Here is a 22,921-nt window from a genome sequence, read left to right as displayed (position 1 = left end):
GTTTTGAGAGATCCCTTTGTAACTCTCTGAAGTCTGCTTTGGACTTAACTACCTTGAGTAATTTTGCCACCTCACTGTTGAATCACTACCCTTTTTCCAGTGCCTAGCCTGAGGAAGCAGTCAGGAACTGGCAATGGGGAAGGCAGGTTGCAGGGGGGAGCAGGTTTCAACTGAGGGCCAAATCACAATTCTCAGTAGGGACGTAAGCAGGCCACAGGCAGCAAACAGATTCACTTCCTTGCTTCATCACTGCACCTCCCAGCACCTTCCCTTAACTCCCCCAAAATGTCTAGACATCAAGGTTTAAAACATTAAAGAGTTAGATTTGGTCTAACCTAGATTATAAAAACCTACATTGGCAAGTATGCAAGCTAAACTCTTGGATGTAGAGCCTTCTTTGCTGGTCATTACCTAACCAAAACTAGGCTTAATAGCATACACAGTCTAATGGCTAAATCTTCTAAAAGCACTACTTCCTAACCAAAAAGTTAAAAAAAAAAAAAAAAATTCGCTATTCAATTACAACTTAGCTTAGCAGGCTGGCATGCTCCTTTTTGTTAAGGGCGTTTTATAGAATTATTCTTGGTCTGTGAATAACAGCTGATATTTGAGGATTGGTGAACATAAGCCATAGAATAAACAATACTTCAACCACGAGCATTTAAAAATATGGTGTCACCATATTGATGGTTGAGCCAAATTCCATAGAATTTAAATTGACCTCAGTAAGGAGTGTTACTCAGATATGGTCTGTAGAATTTGGCCTGTTATGGGTTTCGAGAGGCGGGGGCAATTTTTTAAATTTTAATAGCAACATTAAAAAAAAAAAAAAAAAAAGTTTAAAACCAACAAGCAAAGAGTTAAAACCAGGAATCCTACATTACTCCTAGCTAAAAATCAGTAAAAAAAAAAATATATATGAATATGACTAGCAAAGCAGATGGCTATTCTGCAAAGATTTCAAAGGGAAGCCAGTCTTATTACTTTCTATTCTGAAGCATAATATAAGCTCATATAATGGGCCTGACAATCTTAAAACTAAAGACACAGAAGCCGATTTGTATATGAGAATTATTTTCTTCCTCATTCATCTCACACTGGTTGGTTTAGAAGTTGACCTGCCTTTAGACAGCTGTTGAAATACAACAAGAAGCCTATTGTATTTTCTGAAACGTTTAATTCTATTTAGGCAAAACTCCACAGATTTCCTGAAATCCAGCCTTGACAGAGTGAGATAATCTCTATTTTTAAAAATGCTACTAATTAATCTCATAACAAAAGGAAAAACAATCTGCTAGTTTATTATGGAATTTAAAATTAACCTTTGACACCAACCTTAAAGCCATGTGGAACAATCTCTGGTCTGGGAAAGCAGCATTGTTTATGATAAATAAATCCATCACTGGTGTTTAAATCAGCATCATCAAAATCTCTCACATGGTCTATTGAAGACATTACCAACTTTGAGCCTTCTCTTGCTAATTAGTGTTTCTTTTAACGCAGATAGCTATGGTTGCTAGAAAGAGTTCTTGCCATTGAGAAATATTCAAGCAAGATTCTCCTGTGAGGGAGAATGGCTGGAGGACATATGTTGCAGCCATGATTCACCGGCCCAACCCCAACCCCTTCCATTCTGGGGCATAAGGAGTTCTTGCTGAAGCAGACCGAAACAGCCAACTAGGTACATGGACTACCTGCAAGAGCCCCAATCCATGTGCCCAGCCCTTATCCACAAGGGAAATGCATGGATTCTCCTGCACCGGGGCCACCCATGACTGTAGAATCAGGAACAAGATTTAACCCAAATGGATTAAAATAAGCAACTACAGAACTAGAATCACATGACTTTACAAAGCAACCAAAGTGTATGGATGTCACAAAACAAACTGACAACAGGCAGTCAATGTACTTTATAATGAATGAAGTTTATGTTATCAGCTGGGAAGTAGTCAAGATTTTCTTTCCTACTTCCTAATGAGGTAAAAATTTATTTATTATTGTGCTGCCTTACCAATAAAATAAAAAGGTCAATGAATATTTCTCCTACAGGTTAGCACATTCCTAATTCTCAGGTCCATTAATTAGCCAATAGATATTAAAAAACAAAATTGTAAATCGTTATCCTGCGATATATTATATACATGGACTTAGTGCTTAATGTAGATTCTCCGCTCTCTGTGAGCTGAGGGGTGAAAACATTATTACTGGTGTAAGACATCTATAATTAAGTTAAAAACTTACTGGTAAGTACTGGTGTAGCACAAACACCACTTTTCCTACCCCATCATTTCTGAGCAGTCATCATAATGCTCATTGCCACTTAGGGCTGGTCCACACTAACCCCCCAGTTCGAACTAAGATACGCAACTTCAGCTACGTGAATAACGTAGCTGAAGTCGAAGTACCTTAGTTAGAACTACAAGGTACTTACCGCGGGTCCACACGCGGCAGGCAGGCTCCCCCGTCGACTCCACATACTCCTCTCGCGGAGCAGGAGTACCGGCATCGACGGCGAGCACTTCCGGGATCTATTTATCGCGTCTAGACAAGACGCAATAAATCGATCCCAGAAGATAGATTGCTTACCACCGAACCCGGAAGTAAATATAGACGTACCCTTAGAGACTGGGAGTGGCAGAGAGATGAATGCTGAAGGCACAGAGCTTCAGAACAAAGCTGACTGCCAACGCTCCATCACCTCCCCCAAAAACGCTGCTTTCAGCATCAACTGAAGATAGCAAAATGTCCCAACCTCTTCTGCCCGTACCCTCTTTCAGGGCTAGGGTGGAAAAATCAATACCCTAGCTGGAAAAACCTAAATTAGAAATTATGAATGATGGATGTTCCAGCTCAGTTCTCTTTTTACTGTAAAAAGAATTTTTTTTAAAAAGTGCTTGCACAGTTACAATTATTTCCAATTACTCATCCCCATCAGGTCAAATAAGGGACATTTTGGCTGGGGCAGGTGCAGAAACTCTCCATATCTTTGTTGTCTTTTACATTTTGAGAGAGCTGCATGCCTCTGCATTGTGTCGTTTCCTTTGTTAATGAAGTTGATGTGAACCACAGGGAAAACAGGGAAAAACTCACACGCATTAGTTCTTTACATCCAGTAAGCATTCACTAGATAGTAATTTTGGCATGAACACAAGTCACTACACAACGGTTACTATAAAAAAGGCTTTGAAAAGTAGGAAGATAAGTTCTTACCCATAGGGCACATGAATAGTAGTCACTTTTTCCCCACTTAATAATAATTACTGCTTTTTAAAGCATGCAGTATAGTTAACTATGTGTATGGTAGTAATGCCTAGAGGCCCTACTCAAGGATCAGGACCAAACTGTGCTAAGTACTGTACACGCACATCCTAAAAAGGACAGTCCCTGGCTCAAAGAGCTCAAAACTAAGTTTAAAAAAAAAAAAAATAGTTTAAGAAGCAATATGGAAGGGAAAAGAGTAGGGAGCATATAAAAAGGGTCTGGCTCACATTGTTGTACTTGTGGCAGTGTTCTTTGTAAGGCTTATTCCTGCTCTTTGTGAGGCACATGTACGTCCCATTGATTTCAGTGAGTGTTGTGCCCAGCTGACCCAAAGGAGAATTAACCCCATTCATTTTTTCGTGGTGTTAATGACAATTAAGTGTTTACAATATTCTAAAAATTGTCAAACTGATTAGCATTTAGCTATTTTTTAATGGTCAATTCTAAACCACTTCAAAAAGAGAGAGAGAGTGTGTGAGTGTGAGTGTGTGTAAAAATGTAAATACTGGCAGGTCAGTACCATAATGTTTATGTTTGTTGCTATATCACCAGTGTTCTCCCTGCTCTATTTAAAAAAAATAAAGGAAAATTGACTAAGCATAATAGGCTTCTTGTGAAGGGGAACTGAATCTTTCAAATAAGGTTATAGATCACATCTAATGAGAGAACACACTGTAAATGACATGTGCTCAAGTTGAACTCCAAAGAAACAATCACTGGGGAAACAGCAACAAAATGTCCCAGGGGCTGCAGAGATAGACACTGCTGCATGTTTTATATATTTTGGTCTATAAACCACATTTTTATTTTAGGGCTTATGGCTTTTATTTATTTACTTTTAATTTATCAGGCATCCAGAGTAAGGTGAAACTGAACTTCAACTCACTTTTGACCTCTACCATATAAAATCTATTCAAACCTCAACAGAAGGTCAATTTCTGCTTCCACCTACACCAACTTCCTAATCTGTGCGCTGTATCAGCAGTCAACAGTAATGGTCATGTGTTATACAGGGGCCAGTCCGCCATGCAGCGCCTGTAGCATGGTACCGATTTGCACTTGGTTCATATTTGGCAATTTAACATCAACCGTGAGAGCTAGAAATATAAATACAATCTTAAACTCTGGAGAAGACTTGATGGTGCACATACTCCCACCCACTCAGCCAAGCTTTCCATTCACCTGAGGCGAATGGATGTTTCAAGCCCTGGTAATAGCAATAATGAGATGGAAGCCTATGGCAAATGCTACAAAATATTCTTTTCCGTTTCACGAGCACAAAATAGATTCTCCCAGCATCTTTTCAACAATCTGTCCAAGTTGCTAGAACCTCCTCCAGACACACACACACAAACAAACACCTACCTGTCCCAAAGGCTTTGGCCTGCTTGGCTATATCTGAAGTTTCCCAACCAAATACTTTAGCTCTCCAGCTTCAACCTTCTGATGCCAACAATAACACAACATGCTACTTATAGCTGCAAAGGTGGGGAATGCAACTCTCTGAAGCTAACACCAACAAAGTTCAAAGGAATGCTTACTCTTCTTTGCTGAAGAGTTAAAAGGTAGCAAGATCACCTTCAACGTTTTTTCTTTGAAACCTCAATCATTGCCTTCCCTGAAAGCACCCAGCCCCTTCAGTCCTCCTCCAAAAAACAAACAATTTAAGAGCGACTCCTTTGAACACTTCTAGTTTTGTCTACGCAGACTCCATCACCCTGCCATAAATCCTGAGTAACTCTAAAAAAGCGGAAAATGAACTCCAATACAAACAAATTCCTCCCTCAAAGGACAAGTCTCTGCTTCAGCAAATCCAAGGAGAAAGAGTTCAGCGTCTGCTCCTAAACCTTCCTCTCCCGCGTAGCAACATAAAATGCTGCCACAGTGGTATGTAAGGTCATCTGCTTCAAAGCAGCTTCCAACTACTGTACTCACAGAAGCAAAATGATGAAAGACACCATATGGCTGCTGTCATGGTAAATAAAGCTAACAGAGGCATATAATAAGAATTTGAATTTTTCTTCTTTGTTTAATCTTTTCTATTGCAGCACCACCAATGCCCTGTGTGCCTTTCCTTTCCAGCAATAAAACACCACTTCCTCTATGCATCATAGTTTTTCTCTTGCAGATAAAATGTTTATTACTTAAATATGTCCCCCAATCGGACAAATATGATTAAAAATGTACGGCGAAAGTAATTAGATAAACATCAGATACCATGATAAATCCTATTAAAGAAATGCAGCTTTGATATTCTCTTAGGCAGTCAGAAGATAAAAGCCTGTGGTCTCCTGAGCACAGCACATCAAAAATGCAAGCATTAAGACTTACCAATTTCTTCTACTTCTTCCAGGAAATCATTATATTCCGTTAGACTGGGAAAGTCATCTTCTCTTTTATTGTATCTGAGAGAGACGAGAAACTAGTGTTTGCATAATGCACCGAGATGGCAGTTTAATTCAACATTGTGCTTGTTTCATACATGGTATATATGGCCAAGGATTATTATTATCAGACTACAATATGGCTCCTTTAAAGTGAACTAGGACTGCCCATCCCCAAGTGAAGAGGCCACCACTGTCTGAACCAGTGCTACACCTGAGTCTTTACCACATTTCTGGGGCTGCAAAGGAGTGGAGGCATAGGCTAGAGTGTACCAATTCCGAATCAGCTCCACAAACACTACTAAAAGAAGGGCAGACTTACTAGGAGTACTCTCAGTTAGAAAATAACCACCTCAACTCCTTGGGGAAATGGCTGAAGAGTATGCAGTTTGGCTTTGTGTCCATCTCTGGTACAGCCAATAAGTCCCACCGTATTTGAGTCCAGGCACCCACACCTCTCAAAGCTCACATGTGGGACACAACAATGATCCAAAATGAGGGACAGACAAAAGTTACTCATGCAACAAACATAAAATGTTGTGGGATTCATCTCTTCAGCGTCAATAACCCTTTCACACAATCCTTTATTTCTGACAAAAACAATTTTCAACAGTAAAAAGGTGAGAGAACAACAAATTTTACTCCTGAGGGAATTCTGCACCAAAAAACCTAAAACTTCTGCGCACGATATAATAAAGTAACAATATAATCATGCCGTTTTCAATTATTTTGGTAATTTTATTTCAAAATACCTGTCAGCAAGTATGTCTGTAATAATACAACAAAAAAGATTCAGGAAATGTTTTTTGACAGACAGATTCCTTACCAACACTTGTATGTCAAGCACAGAAGACTTTAAGGATATGTCTACACAGACAAGAAAAACCCATGGCTGGCCAATGCCAGCCAACTCGAGCTTGAGAGGGTCAGGCTGTGGGTGGTGTTTCATTCCTGTGCAGACTTCCGGGCTCAGAGTAGAGCCGGAGCTCTGGAACCCTCCCACCTTACAGGGTCCGGCCCCAGTCTTCATTTGTGGGACCCTCACATCTTCAAACTCCATCGTTCAAAAGATAGGTCCAGATGCAACAACAACAAGGCTCTTGTTCCTTGATCCACTCACTGATTCACCTCAGAAGGACAAAGCAACTATTGTCCTCATGCTCTAGAGCCAATTCAATTTGGAAGGTCAACCCTTTTCAAGGAGGCAAGCACAACACCCCCCACATTACATACAGTGGATCTAGTTAGGAAAGCAAAGACCCCTCAAGGTCATGTTGAGCCTCCATTCCTAACGAGGTCAACCAGCTACATGGCTTGCAGAGCAAAATCAATTCCTTTTTTAAAATAAAAAATTATACACTTAAAACCTTCAAAGCGAAACAAAATTAAGACATCTGAATCTTTAGATCCCCACACATACTCCCATTGGCAAAAATAATGCCTTTTTTGAAGATGGAAATAACTAAGTCCATTTGAATTTAGTTTTCTGAACTATGATACTCACACTTTCAATACTTTCTTGCGAATTTCCACCTCCTTGTCAATGGCAGGGTCTTCAAAAAGCTGCACTCTGAAGTTGTTCTTCCGCAGCGGGGTATTACACTCCTGACAGTTTCCGGCCCCCCGGACGAACAGCAGCTCCACACAACTCTCGCATCTGAAGGAGAGAAAAATGAGTTAAATGAAAGAGTGATGCTTAACAGTAACTGCAAGGTGAGTCTTTCCCCTGTTTATTATTTGCACATTATTTTTAATTTTGTGTGAACGAGAGTGAGAGAAAGGAAACACTCTGTGCTCATGAAAGGTGCCAGGTTAACATCACTAGAAACAAATGGCCTCCATTCAAAGTACCCAAGAGCACCAGCAATGGCAGTGCAAGTTGCCCTACGTTGGCCTGGTCTAAGGAAGCCTTCTCCAGGGGGTGAGGCATTTATTCTCCCTGTTTAAACCACTTGGCCTCTTTGCTAAGAACGCCAGGTAGCCTGCATCCTCACTGCAAAGTGGGGGAGTGGATGACCTGGATGGAAAAAGAAGGGGAGCTGGCAGAAACCCCCAGGGGTTACCTGCACTGTACACTTATCTGCCGGGTAGTCCCAGACATCTGATAATGAAGTTGTAGCCTGCTTAAACTTATAACAAATATCTCCTGTCCTCCTTTCTGTATAGCCGGACAATAAGGTATCACAATCTGGCCCTAGCCCTCCCAGCAACTATAGCTAGTACTGTAACAATTCTGTCACTCTGGGCCTGTGCTAGATTCAAACCAGACTCAACCACATTCAAGAGATTCTATGTCCCATTATTACCAATACTCAGTGTTAGAGTCCCCTTATTTTTTCTGCTCATAAATTCAGAGCACTGCACATAGATATATTGTACACAGAAGCGGCATCCCCACCCCCCAAAATGCTGATTTCTACCACATTAACAAGTATCTTAGTTTATAACGGTCACTTGTTAAACGTCAGTTGACATTTAACAACAAAAGAAGAACACACACAGGACATGGAAACCAATACAAAACTCAAGATGTATTTGGGTACTCATATCATGCAAAATACTAGCACAGGACAACACCTGTTGCAGTCATGTCCTATTGTTGAGAGAGAGCGCACTATTTATATCATCGGTACATTAAAGCCATGAAACAGTTGTGTACTAATGGCAAAGCTTCACTGTCTCTTCCTAATCTCAGTCTGCCAGGCAAATGATTAGAGAGAGTTAAGAGAAATACTAAGACAGTTGTGAAGGATCTTGAAACAAAACTTCCATCCCGCTGAGCGGACTGGTTCCATTACTTATTGAGGCAGAGCAGGCTAAAGCAACCCAATTTTTAGGTGGATAGAAAGCTGGCTAGATCGTCGGGCTCAACGGGTAGTGATCAATGGCTCCATGTCTAGTTGGCAGCCGGTTTCAAGCGGAGTGCCCCAAGGGTCGGTCCTGGGGCCGGTTTTGTTTAATATCTTTATTAATGATCTGGAGGATGGTGTGGACTGCACTCTCAGCAAGTTTGCAGATGACACTAAACTAGGAGGCGTGGTAGATACACTAGAGGGTAGGGATCAGATACAGAGGGACCTAGACAAATTAGAGGATTGGGCCAAAAAAAAACCTGATGAGGTTCAACAAGGATAAGTGCAGAGTCCTGCACTTAGGACGGAAGAATCCCATGCACTGCTACAGACTAGGGACCGAATGGCTAGGTAGCAGTTCTGCAGAAAAGGACCTAGGGGTCACAGTGGACGAGAAGCTGGATATGAGTCAACAGTGTGCTCTTGTTGCCAAGAAGGCTAACGGCATTTTGGGCTGTATAAGTAGGGGCATTGCCAGCAGATCGAGGAACGTGATCGTTCCCCTTTATTCGACATTGGTGAGGCCTCATCTGGAATACTGTGTCCAATTTTGGGCCCCACACTACAAGAAGGATGTGGAAAAATTGGAAAGAGTCCAGTGGAGGGCAACAAAAATGATTAGGGGTCTGGAGCACATGACTTATGAGGAGAGGCTGAGGGAACTGGGATTGTTTAGTCTCCAGAAGAGAAGAATGAGGGGGGATTTGATAGCAGCCTTCAACTACCTGAAGGGAGGTTCCAAAGAGGATGGAGTTCGGCTGTTCTCAGTGGTGGCAGATGACAGAACAAGGAGCAATGGTCTCAAGTTGCAGTGGGGGAGGTCCAGGTTGGATATTAGGAAACACTATTTCACTAGGAGGGTGGTGAAGCACTGGAATGCGTTACCTAGGGAGGTGGTGGAGTCTCCTTCCTTGGAGGTTTTTAAGGCCCGGCTTGACAAAGCCCTGGCTGGGATGATTTAGTTGGGAATTGGTCCTGCTTTGAGCAGGGGGTTGGACTAGATGACCTCTTGAGGTCCCTTCCAACCCTGATATTCTATGATTCTATGATTCTATTCTGCCTTCATTTAAGATTTGAAATTGCAGAACAGTGCAGTTGTAATTATTTGCTCTGAGGTTATTTTGTCATTCTGCTTGTATGCTTGCTATCTCAAACACTGGCCAACCCCATTCAATTAACCAATCTTCCTCTTATTTATATTTCACACACACTTACTACTTCTACTTCAGAAGCACAAACACATTTAAATACAATTTATCAGAGAAGGAGGAAAAAGACTTTTTAGCACATTAGACCAGAAAAAATGATGTCAGCTCAAAAATTAAGTTTCTGTTCAAACTGTTTTGCCTACTATCATTTACAATCAACGCCCATAACTGAAATAATAGAAAGACGGTGCGAAGGAAACGTTCTCTTTTTACCACTATGTTTACTTTGTGCATGTGACAACCCAATGTGTATAGACAGTTTCATTGTTTCCTTGATTTAGGCAGTGAATTTTGTTTGTATGGGTCTCTTACTACATCACCTGGTGCAGAAGAGAGGGTGGGGGAAGGGGACAGATTTTATTTTTAAATTAGGGAAACAAGACTGCAAAGCTACAGAGATTTGCAAGTTGACCCCGGCGCTGATGTTTTTATTATAGTATTGACTAGGGACCAACTGAGAACAGGACCCTACTGTGCCAGGCACTGTGCAAACACAGTAATACCTGAAGCAACATAACATTCTCCCTCCCTCCCCCCGAATTGACTAGATTTCAAGTTCAAACTAGACCCAACTCTGGAAAGCATCCTTACTTGGGAAAGCACCGAAGCAAGCGCTCTAGTGCTTTCCCAAATTGGGGCCAGTGTCTCTTGAAAGCTAGAAAATATCTGTCCATACCAAAAGGGTGACAGGACACCTCTAGCGGGGAATTCCATTTCATGTGGTCAAGTTACCATTTCCCTCATGCTCTAGAGCCAAATCCTGCCCTCCATTACTTATATGCAACCCCTTTTGAGTTCAAGAGGGGTTAAATGGGACTTTTTAAGGGCAGAATTTGGCACAGAGCAGGCAAAAATCTCCTGTCCAACAGCACTATCCTCACTATCCCAGAGAATGACTTCATAGAGTTGAAACGCTACACTGATCAGCCCTACATGCCCTCAAGCAAAGGGAGGTCTGGCCACCTTCTCAACAATTGATCGCAGACACGTTTGATCTCAAGAATATTCTTGTTTTATTAAAAGAAAAGAAATAATCTCCTGAGATCCCGTCTGACTGGTTCTCTTTGATGTCTTTGTGTACCACTAAACCCAAACATTTATCAGACAAGGACAGGCTGCAGGAAAGAGGGGATTAATTCATTTTGAAAGTGCACACAGGCCCTGATCCTGATTAGGGTCCTGCTGTGCTAGGTGTTGTACAAACAGGAAAAGAAAATATGGTTTCTGCCCCAAAAAGTTTATAATCCAAGACCTCAATCCTGCAACATGCAGACGAACTGCTGCATCCACATGGAGTCCCAGTGGAGTTCTCTACAGGCACAGCAGTCAGATCACGTGTTGCACACAGGGTGACCACCTTTTCAAAAGGCAAAAGCAGGACACACGCAGGAGATGCCACCCCTCTCTGTGCCCTCCCCTTCCCCTCCCCCCAAGGCCGCACCCCCTGGCCAGGCCGGAAGCCAGACCGGGTTAAGAGCCGCCCAGGGAGCCTGTGCTGCTGTAGGAGTTCCGGACTCTCCACCTGCCCTGGGCAGGGGGAGAAGGACTAGGAGATGGAGCCTCGTGGCAAGGGGGAGGGGGCTAAGGCCAACCTCAGCTCCCCCACCCCACCCCACCGGCAAGAGGCTGGTGCCGCCCCTGAGCCTCGGGCAAGCACAGAGCAGCACCACAGGGAATCCAGGACAAATGGTGTCCCAGAGTCATTCAGCCCAGGACTGGGACTTGAACTCTGTATTCCAGGACTGTCCAACCCAATTCGGGATGGGTGGTCACCCTAGTTGCACATTGTAGGATCAGGGCCTAAGATGACATCACAGAGTTGTCCCAAGGAGGGTCATCCATAGGCTGTGCAGATTCAGACAATGTACCATGCATCTATTTAGCAGTAATAGCAATACCAGCTAGTGTAGCATTCCCTTACGTGCCCACCTTTTGACAATTCCATTTAGCAAATGGCAAGCCACTTAGCCTTAGTGTATCAGTTACTCTACTTAATCAGGACAAGCATTTTTGGCCCCAATTCAGTAAAGCCCTTAAGTATATGCTTAACTCCCATTGAAGTCAGTGCTTAAGGGCTTTGCTGAATTGGGTCCTTTGTCAGGACTTCAGGGAACTAATATAGCCTAATAATAACAGAGGTTATGGATTTGTTCAGACCTAGATCCTGTTCCCATACAAGTCAATGGCATAATTCCTAATGATCTCAGTGGGAACTGGACCCTGAATAATGATGCATTTGACAGGGACATGTGATGCTTAACCAAATAGAAAATATAGATGTGAAATTGTGAACTCCAGTCTTAATACAGAAGATGTCAAAGAAAACTATGAATTAGCGTATCATTTGTATTCACAATATTTTATTTAATTTTACATTTGTGTGTGTGGTAAAAAACACTTTCTTAATTGGGAGGAGTCATCCAACAGGGTATCTGGATGGATAGGCAGTGGGGAAAGGAGTTACTAATTTCACCTAAAAATAGGTCACACAAACGTCTAGAAGAGACCTGGACTCTTTACAGTAGAATAAGATCCGCAAGACTCAATTATTACAAAAGGTCAACCAACATTTGTAGAATACTGGCAAAATGTACTAACAACTTTTTATCCCCCTTCAGAAGTGCCAAATGTTAAATGAACATCTCATGCTTATAAAAGGGCCCGCTCTATAATTACGCTGAGAAGTGTGACAGACTGACAACATTCTGCAATATCATGAATTAACTGTATGGCATGAAGATAAACTTTATGGAATTAGAGTTAATACCTTTGGGGTAAACTGTATTAAAATGCAACTGCGTATGTGGCACTGTATCTACACCTCTACCTCAATATAACGCGACCCGATATAACACGAATTCAGATATAACGCGGTAAAGCAGTGCTCCGGGGGGGGCAGGGCTGCGCACTCCGGTGGATCAAAGCAAGTTCAATATAACGCGGTTTCACCTATAATGCGGTAAGATTTTTTGGCTTCCAAGGACAGCGTTATATTGAGGAAGAGGTGTACCTTCCTTAGTAAGGAGGGGGGATGCTAATGTACTTCCTCCCTTATCAACCCTTTCAAGCCACTCTCCTGGAGAGGTATGCGTATATTAGGGACGTAAATATCAGTTTAAAAAGTTAACCGGTTACACGATTCAAATTAGATCGTGTAACTGGTTAACCTGGCCCAACAGGGGCTGGGGCCGCTCCAGGGCTGGGGCCCCGCTGGCCTGGTTAGGGCTGGGGCCGCTCCCGGGCTGGGGTCCCTCCTGCTGGTACGGGGCCGCCAGGGTTAACAGTTACAGTCAGTTAACAGTAAGCCTAATGCTTACCAGTTAACCTTTTACATCCCTAGCATATATTAGTTCAAACTGGATTCTCCAGGGATCAGCAGACAGAGAAAGGGGTTTTGGATAAATAGCCTGGTTGTAAACTGGCTCAGGACCTTCTTCCTGATCCAGCAAACAGAAGGACCCCTGGTCCGTGGAGGGCCCCAATCCATAGGGTAAGTTGGAAGGACTAGGCCTTATTCTGAGCTGAACTTGTAACCACAGGGGTGTGAAGGACTGTTCCTGTCAGAATCCATGTTAGGGTTGGGGTGAACTCTGGTAAGCTTATTAGCATACATGTAGATACATTAAAACAATAAACGTGTTTTTTCTGTAATGTTTTTTATCTTAAGAGTAAAGCAGGCTTCCTTAGAGAGCGCAGTGTGGTACCTTATAACTAGAGCAAATAAACCTATTATCAGTCTCTGAAGAGAAAGCAAGCAGATGTCCTTGAGCAACTTGTCTATGCTGGGGATAACAGTGCAGGCAGGGAACGGTGCAGCCTGGAAATACCCCAGTCAGAAGAGAAAGACACAAGAATCTCCACCGTGAAAGGCAATGGCTGGGGAGCTGGAAGCCTGAGAGCACGCACCCTTGCTGGACAACTGACGGGAAATACAGGTGAGGTTGCCCTGAACTGCATTAGCAAGATGGCATATTTACAAGGAATGCAAATAAAAAAACCAGCTAAATGTATTTAGCATTGTGAATGCATTCACAACACTAAATTACTCTTGAGCTTAGCCATGAGGCCGAGAAGCACTACACGTAACCTAAATATTTAGTTGGTAATGTACCATGTTAAAGAGGTCTTTCTCTGTTGTGCTTCAGAAACATTTTTTAAAACTTTAAGGTTTTGTGGGGAGAACATTAGATATTTCACAAAATAAGCTCCACTTACTAGAGCTGGGCATTTATTTTGGACAAACCATCTTAAAAAAAAAAAAAAAAAAAAAAACCTTCAAATAGTAAAAACTTGGGTGTGATCCAGCATTTTGTGCATCTCCCTATGGACTGCACTTGGTGGGGGTGGAAGGAATAAAGGATCAGGCCCCGCTGATGCTATTCCTATGTTAAGACAAATGGAAATCGTTCACATTTTGATGGTGCTGCATATTGTTTTAGTCTGGTTGGCTGCAGAGCAAACAAAACAGCAGCATAAAGGAAGGGCTATCTCTGCAAGCAGAAGTGCTAGAAATGCTTTTTAATGAAATCTTAGATTCTGCTGAGTACAGCAAAAGTCTGCAGAAGAAGCCTAGATCCATGGCCATTACTCATTCCTAAGAACATTTTTATGGTTTTCTTTTGTTTTTGAAGCAGAGCAGTAGAGTTGTTTTATTCTCCTTCTTTGCAGAGTTGGGTTTTTATTTTATTTTTTAAGTAAAGATGTACTTACTTTAAACTATAGAAGAATGTTAAGAAGTGGGCTGTAGCCCACGAAAGCTTATGCTCTAATAAATTTGTTAGTCTCTAAGGTGCCACAAGTACTCCTGTTCTTTTTGCGGATACAGACTAACATGGCTGCTACTCTGAAAGAAGAATGTTGGTTAATATGGCAGGAAAAAATGCAGATAGAAGTCGTTAATATATTAGATTTTTTTTTTTTTTTTAAAGTAACCTGCATTTCATCGATGAACCATTCTGCCTAGGCACAGTTCAGATAAAATGAGAACAGATCGGAACATTTATCCCAGACTTGAATCAAAACCAAAGTGGTTCAAAGGTGTGGGGGGAGGAGTAGAGCAATTATTTTTCTCTTTTCATTTGCACTTGTCTCAGAGGCCTTTCTAGTTTTCAGGTGGAGCCAGAAGAGGCGGCACTAAGATATCAGCAGATGAGAGGTTTTGTTGTATATGTGAATAGGAAACAAGAAATCTCTTAAGAAAAGCTTCATCTAGTAAGATTTCTACCCTGATTTCCAGGCTGCAGATTCTTTATAGAAAGCTGACCACCCTTTTAGTGCAGATAAAAAAAGATTCCTGATTTCTAGACAGCTTTCAAAGTTATGTTGATTTCACAAGATTCACATGTGGTTAATAGCCACCCATGCTCCACGGCAGTGTCTGCTGCACACAAATACTGAGTAAAGCTGTGGCTGACTCGTTATTACAGATTTGTTTTCGGAGATTGTGCCTTGTACCAGGCATAGACTGGGCTGCTGGGCTACCAGGCACTGCCTACTAGGCTGGTTCTTTCCATGGACTGAAGTAGTACTCAGCTCTGTGGTTCCAAAAGATTATGGGATTTGGACCATTGCATGAACATTTTGCAGATCACAGACCAAAAATGGTGGTGGCTGGGGGGCCAGAGGGAGGCAGGCAAGCAGTTGTGCAACAGGGCCTAGTGCTCCTGAGTAAGAGGAGCTTTCGAGAGCAGCTGATGGAACAGAGTGAAGGTGGAGCGGCTATGGGGTGGAATGGGGCAGCTTCTCCCTCCCTTCCCCACAGCACTTCGCTCTAGGGGTTGGGAAACACTGCTCCAAGGGACTGCAGCACAGGTTGGAGAAAAAAACTGATGTTTTGGGGGGAGAGGGGCTTGGGTCCCCCCCCCCAAAAACAAACATTTTATTTAGTTAGTTAAGTTTCTCTTTTTAAAAATAAACCCAATTAAAATGAAATCAAATGTAATACTAAATATAAGGCCTTAACTTACTATAGCATCTTAAAACATTAAATAAAATAAATATGCTGAATCGATGCATGTATCAAAAACTTGAGTTAAAAGGCAGCTTTTCTATAAGATGGTTTGTCCCCTGATTCTAACTTTTGAGGTAAAACTTTCTAAATATGGCACAATCTGTCATGTACTATATTAAGGGCTTGATTCTGTGGGGAAGCCAGGGGCTGTGCTACCAGATTCAAGAGGCCGACAAAGTCATCACAGTCACTGGGACCCGGCCTCTGACTCCACCAGACACCATCATCTCTCTCATCAGGATCATCCGCTGAGCCCACCTGGGCAATCTCATATTCTTATTTTATAGCTTCTCCCTATCTGAGCTCTGACTGGCTCAGTTCTCAAATTATGAATATTTATAGCTCCACCCACCATGGAAATTTACTCTCCTGCTCGTGGAAAAAACACTGAACTGCTCATTAACTACAAGCCCTTGCTTCTGGATGGCTCTGGGCATTCAAGTAAATAGCCTTGCTCTGTCTCCTTGCATGGGTACACAGACAGAGATACAAACAATCAGAAATCCATTAATTTCTCAACTGCCTCCCTCTTGGTCTCTAAACAAATATAACACTGCAGTGCAAAAGGCATGTGGGTTACATGAGCAGACATCTTAGATTGTTTGTTCTTTTGTTTTTTCCTTTGTTTTTTCAGGGGGTTACATAACAAGGGAGAAGGAGCTGAGTGTGCAACCAGAAAGGAGCAACACCGGGGTCAAAGCAGGACACTGTGGGAAGAAGGGACAACATTCTATAGAGCGCAGCCTCTCATGGTGATTTCAACAGCTGGAAATTGGAGGGGGGGGGGGGACTGCAATGGCTGCAGGTCATTTAAAAAAAAAAAACACTATTTGGGAATATTTTCAAGGAATTCCTGAGTAAGTACCTCCGGGTTAAAAAGGAACATATGCCAAATGGAAAAAGTGCAACAAAGCGATGCAAGGCCTGGTTGTCAGAATGAAGCAACATTATGAAAAATGCTCCTGAGGCCTGGTCTACACTAACCCCCCAATTCGAACTAAGGTACGCAACTTCAGCTACGTGAATAACGTAGCTGAAGTCGACGTACCTTAGTTCGAACTTACCGCGGTCCAGACGCGGCAGGCAGGCTCCCCCGTCGACTCCGTGTACTGCTCTCGCCGAGCAGGATTACCCGAGTCAACGGCAAGCACTTCTGGGTTCGATTTATCGCGTCCAGACAAGACGCGATAAATCGAACCCGGAAGTTCGATTGCCAGCCACCGAACTACCGCGTAAGTGTAGCCAAGCCCTTAGAAAGCAATGCTGCTGAAGAGGAGTTGGACACATCTGAACAATCTGGTTTACTAATTTTTGCACCATTCTTGCCTACCGTGTCTTACTGTGTCAGTAAATGATAACTTAGATTCTGGTCATAAATTTGTGTCTTGAGTGGATTACTTATGCATTTCAACATGTGTGCACAAAATATAATTGGTATGTTTGTTCGTTGTGGTAGTATTTATTGATCACATTTTTACGGTTACTGCTGGTTTTCTGAAATGATTTTTATTGCTCAGTATAATCAAATATCCTCGATGAAGGCTTCCTGTTTAAAAGTAAAGTTGTATTAGGCATTTATGAATTAACATTTTTAAAAAGTTTCCCCCCCCCCCCAAACTATTGGTATGTTGCTAGAGATAAGGGTTTAAACAGATTTAGATAATCATTATGATTTATTAATTATTTTCCCTATAACACTGGGGTTAGAATAAATTATATCATTTAAACAGTGGTACAAACAGCCACAGAAGTAGGAATCTTCCATTTACGAACTCAATTTTTTAAAACTTAGTGCCCTGAGTGACACTCGCTGACAAGGACTTTTAAAAAAAAAAAAAAAAAAAAAAAACATTTTGCTTCAGGTTCCAGCTTAGACATAAGGGGTTATGAATGCCCGTCATCTGCAACGTCTATAACTTCAGAATCAGACTTTCTTTCTGTCCGGGTACCACCAGCAGTGCTGCAACTAAACAAACCTCAGATTGTAAATTACCTGTATGAAAGAAAGACGAAGACTTTCTTCATCATCTAGTCAATCCATGGATGAGCTGGTAATCAGGACCAGCAAATTCCAGTGAGACTCCATAGATGAAAGTATCTTGGACTGTTCATACAAACAAACTCTCCCTTTTGTCTTGTTCAGAAGAAATATTTCATTGACATGGTTCAGTCGTTATGACCCGGCTACACTCTATCCAGTAGAGCAGACATTGTTGGAAGGTTACTGGATACAGGGTACAAGAAAGCAATTGAACAGCATGCAAAAAACATTGACGGGAAATTTGTTAATCTGAATCTTGATGGGTGGAGCAATGTACACAATGATCCAGTGATATGTACTTGTGTGACAACAGAAGATTCAGTTGTCTATCCTACAGAAGCAATTGATACAATAAGGAAATGCACAGCGGAATATTCAAAGGAAGTAGCAGTAAAAGCTACAACAAACTGTGACCAAAAATTCGAGTGTATAGTTTTGTCACAGACACTGCTGAAAATGTAGCAAAGATGAGAAGAAATCTAGAAGAAGCTAATGAAAGGAAATTTATAACATATGGCTGCAGTGCTCATCTGATTAATCTTTTAGCAAAAGACTTAAGCACAACTCTAGGAATAAAGAAAAATGTTATTGAAGTAGCAAAATACTTCTGTAAACAACTGGCTTGCTTCAGCTTCACTGAACATAGGAGGATGCAAAATTAGTTCTCCCCCAACATGTACGATGAAATTCAGTGGTTAACTGTTTTCAGCTATTTATTAAGAACTTGCCTATTCTGATGACAATTTGTGGAAAAAAATCGTGGCAAAATAGGTGGAACTATCACCCCCAAAGTAGTCAACATCAAAACTAAAGAAAAATGTAGAAGATATGCAGAATATACTGAAACCTATTTCCATCGCATTGGACAAACTTCAGAAAGATTTCTGTTGAAATTTGGAAAGAACCTCAAGAGATATTGGAGAAAGAAATAACCAACAAAGTTAAACTGCAGGCAGGAAAGAAGTGGATAGATCAAGCACTTATTCCACCTAATTTTCTTGCCAATATTCTCAACCCAAAGTACCAGAATAGATCCCTAACCACTGAAGAAGATGCTACTGTTATGAAATAGGCAGCTAATAAGCCACCCATCAGTCATGCCAACCATAATAAATTTCAGGGCTGGAGGTGAAACATTCAAGCAGTACGTTTTTGCTGATGATGTTTTAAAGAAAAAGTCATGCCACTTAGCTAGTGACTTCCACCAGTTCAAGACCTGGAACCAGAGTTTGTTGAAGTACTAAACAAGCTTTTGACAGGAGCAGCCTCTTCTGCATATACAGAAAGAATATTTTCTTCATTTGGACTAATTCATTCAAAATTGAGAAAAATCGATTGGGAGTTGAAAAGAAAGCAGAAAACTTGTCTCTCTTCCAGTTTATGAATAAAAATTAGGAAGGAGGGGGATGAGACCTACTAGTTTTAAAAGTCTGAAAGACAGCCTAAGTAATTTAGGAGAATGTTGTTTCATTTTGGAGAGACTTAGGTGAGTAGTTACCTAACCTCCAATCACTTTCACTTCGGCATATTTGAAAATTTTCCCAGGCTGCCCTGGGAAATGCATTGACTTCAATTCTCTGTTCCTTTAATAAATCATTTTGTTGTAAAAGTGAAACAGGTTTTGATGAGAAAAGTTTATGTATCCAAAACATTTACTGTTGTTTTAATAAAAATAAATTGTATATGCTGTTTTGTGCATTTAAATTCCAGTTTCCATTCCTAATGCAACTTAACACAAATCAAGAGCAAAAAGTTAGTTAGTAATTAATATATCATTCACTATTTTCTAACATATTAAAAAGTAAAATTAATGAGAATCTGAAAATATTAAGCTATATAATGGCTTATATAAATGTATATTGTTATAGTGCACCCACCTAGGCAGCAAAAAGATGTACCAAATCTAGTGTAAATACTCAATTTAGATGTAAATCAACAAATGTTAATGGTTACATCAACCAATGAGACTGTACCTTTCTTTACAAAATAAAAGTAGTCAAAACTGATTTATTTAATCAAGTTTTTTCATTTGGAGATTGAAATCATGGATGTAAATTGCTGATTTCAATCACCTTGATTTAAATCACCCTGCTACAAAAGAAGATGCACAGTTGCTTAGAGTGCGTGCATGCAGGTGCTCACGCGTATGTACAGCGCGGAAAAAGAGGAAAAAAGCATACTTTCTTTCTGTCCGGGTTCTACTGGGTCCTCAGGATGCATGGATTTTGCTGTTCTCATCTGGTGGAGGTATGACCTTGCAACCACTTTGTCAGGTGCTCAGGGACACTGGGCCAGGTAGTTAAAACATTTTAATTTGGCAAGTAAATGAACCATTCACACTGGTAGTTCACATACAGTCTTGAGAATAGAGTTCCTCAGGGCAATGACAAGCACAATTTTGGTTCCAGTCAATCAGAATCATAGTTCAACTTTAAACAGAACACAAAAAGCAGACCCAGTTACATACTTTATAAGCTACCTTAAGCTGTCTGCAGGACTCCTCTTGCCAGCCCCCAGTGATGAACTCTGGGTGGCAGACTCTCACACACAGAAACGACTCTTTTGCTAACCATTTTTCATTTTCACAATTCTTGTGGGACTCCCGGACAACCTAATCTTTATTCCGACCTTTAAAAGAATTCAGTGAATGGTACTTTTTCTGGATCTGTATTATGTCAATTCTCATGGTCATCTGCCAAATTTTATGGCCATATGAATAATCTAAAATAAGATTTTTTTTTTTTTTAATTTAAAAAAAAAAAAAAAAAAGAGATCGACACTTCTTACTTTGTTTCATTATTTGTTTGGTCAGACTAGTCCTGCACTATTTCCCTAGAGAGAAGTGAGCGAGTGAATCCAAATATCTGTAAGTACATGTCTGCTTAAAACCCTAGTCTTCTAAAACTGCTTACATATTCAAATTATTCTGCAAATACAGAGCAGCTCATCTCACACATAAAACACAGCAGACTGAGCAGTGCTGAGAGCACCTCAGCCTACTGAATCGTGATGTATTAATTGTAGCAAAAACATTTGCACCACTGATTAATGTGTCAGTGTTTCCATTATAAATGTATTTCCAATGGCTGTAACTTTACCATAAGAATTTGCTGTGGGCTGGAACTTGGCTCATGCTTTCTTAGCACACTTGAGCCATTTTGTTTTTTAAGCAGCATTAGAAGAGTGTCTTTTGTGTTATTAACTGGAGCAGGGAGTGGGGAGAGAAGGAGATAAAATATTATTCTACATTGCAGATTAAAAAAAAAAAAAAGTTCTTAATGAGAGGTTACTATCTAGACAATTAGTTCCATAATCTAAAAATGAGGAATGATCAGTGCAGTAGATGGTAGTATCAACTGATTGTGGTACCAGTTGAGTCAAACTCTCAAATGTTTACAGAGTATCTAAATATGTGTTTGCTTGACAATTCCAAAGAAGTTATTACACCACCAGGAAATAAGTGCTTTCACAATGACTGTGCATACCAGAATTCATACAAAATTTACCCAGTACATCGGAATAACTACTTCAAATCCATTACAGCCTAGTGGGCAAATACAAGCAAATAACTCCTTTTGTACTCATTGCTAGTTCTGAATAAGATCTTGGCAAGTTTTCAGGGTTTTCTATCAATTACAAGAAATCCATGACTCAAAAAAAAAAAAAAAATTAATTCACCTATTTACCTACCAGGACAGCTAACAAGAGTTAGTAGCTGTCCACTTCACAAATGAACTTTTAAAAATACTGAAGAGCATTTTCAGTTACAAATGTCTCTATATTTGTCCTGAACTCAGCTCCTTAACTCATTTAAACTGTGGTCCGATTCAAATATGGTCCATTGGCTCACATGAGCCAAGGCAAACATGCTTATTGTTAACCAGTTTAAGATCGTGTATAGAGCTTCTAATGCAAGACACTTAGGCTCCCCCACACCAATTCCTGCATTGTGAGAAACTTCCATGCCATCCTGTGCATTGTTTGTTCTTATGCCACTCCTGAAGGTTTTACAATTGTTTGCTTACTTATTTTGCGCATCCACTTGGTCATGCAAAAACACCCAAAATGCAAGAAATAGTCCTAGACATTTAAAAATTAGGGCTGTCAAGCGATTAAAAAAATTAATCGCGATTAATCGCACTGTTAAACAATAATAGAATACCATTTATTTAAATATTTTTGGATGTTTTCTACAATTTTCAAATATATTGATTTCAATTACAACACAGAATACAAAGTGTACAGTGCTCACTTTATATTTATTTTTGATTGCAAGTATTTGCACTGTAAAAAACAAATAGTATTTTTCAATTCACCTAATATAAGTACTGTAGTGCAATCTCTTTATCATGAAAGTTGAACTTACAAATGTAGAATTATGTACAAAAAACAAAATGTAAAATTTTAGAGCCTGCAAGTCCACTCAGTCCTACTACTTGTTCAGCCAATCGCTCAGACAGACAAGTTTGTTTACATTTGCAGGAGATAATACTGTCTGGTTCTTGTTTACAATGTCGCCTGAGAGTGAGAACAGGCGTTCGCATGGCACTGTTGTAACCGGAATCGCAAGATATTTACGTGCCAGATGCACTAAAGATTCATATGTCCCTTCATGCTTCAACCACCATTCCAAGGGACATGTGTCCATGCTGATAATGGGTTCTGATTGATAAGAATCCAAAGCAGTGCAGACTGACATGTTCATTTTCATTATCGGAGTCAGATGCCACCAACGGAAGGTTGATTTTTCTTTTTTGGTGGTTCGGGTTCTGTAGTTTCTGCATTGGAGTGTTGCTCTTTTAAGACTTCTGAAAGCATGCTCTACACCTCGTCCCTATCAGATTTTGGAAGGCACTTCTGATTCTTAAACCTTCGGTCGACTGCTGTAGCTATCTTTAGAAATCTCACATTGGTACCTTCTTTGCGTTTTGTGAAAGTGTTCTTAAAATGAATATGTGCAGAGTCATCATCCTAGACTGCTATAACATTAAATATATAGCAGAATGCGGGTAAAACAGAGCAGGGGATGTACAATTCTCCCCCAAGGAGTTCAGTCACAAATTTAATTAACACATTTTTTGAATGAGCGTCATCAGCATGGAATCATGTCCTCTGGAATGGTGGCTGAAGCATAAAGGGGCATACTAATGTTTAGCATATCTGGC

General features: G+C 40.8%; 1 protein-coding gene across 1 annotated transcript in view; it reads right to left on the bottom strand.

Moving 5' to 3' along the window:
- MNAT1 (MNAT1 component of CDK activating kinase) overlaps positions 1-22,921 on the bottom strand; it is a 188,241-nt gene that overhangs the window by 132,774 nt on the left and 32,546 nt on the right. Inside the window, exons 2-3 of the mRNA XM_065402612.1 lie at positions 7,150-7,302; positions 5,593-5,666 (exon numbers count right to left, since the gene is read on the bottom strand). Of these exons, the coding sequence (XP_065258684.1) occupies positions 5,593-5,666; positions 7,150-7,302 (227 nt within the window). The remainder of the gene's footprint in view (positions 1-5,592; positions 5,667-7,149; positions 7,303-22,921) is intronic.

Source organism: Emys orbicularis, chromosome 4, assembly GCF_028017835.1.
Source record: "Emys orbicularis isolate rEmyOrb1 chromosome 4, rEmyOrb1.hap1, whole genome shotgun sequence".
Taxonomy (NCBI): domain Eukaryota; kingdom Metazoa; phylum Chordata; order Testudines; family Emydidae; genus Emys; species Emys orbicularis.
This window is presented reverse-complemented; position numbering and strand designations above follow the sequence as displayed.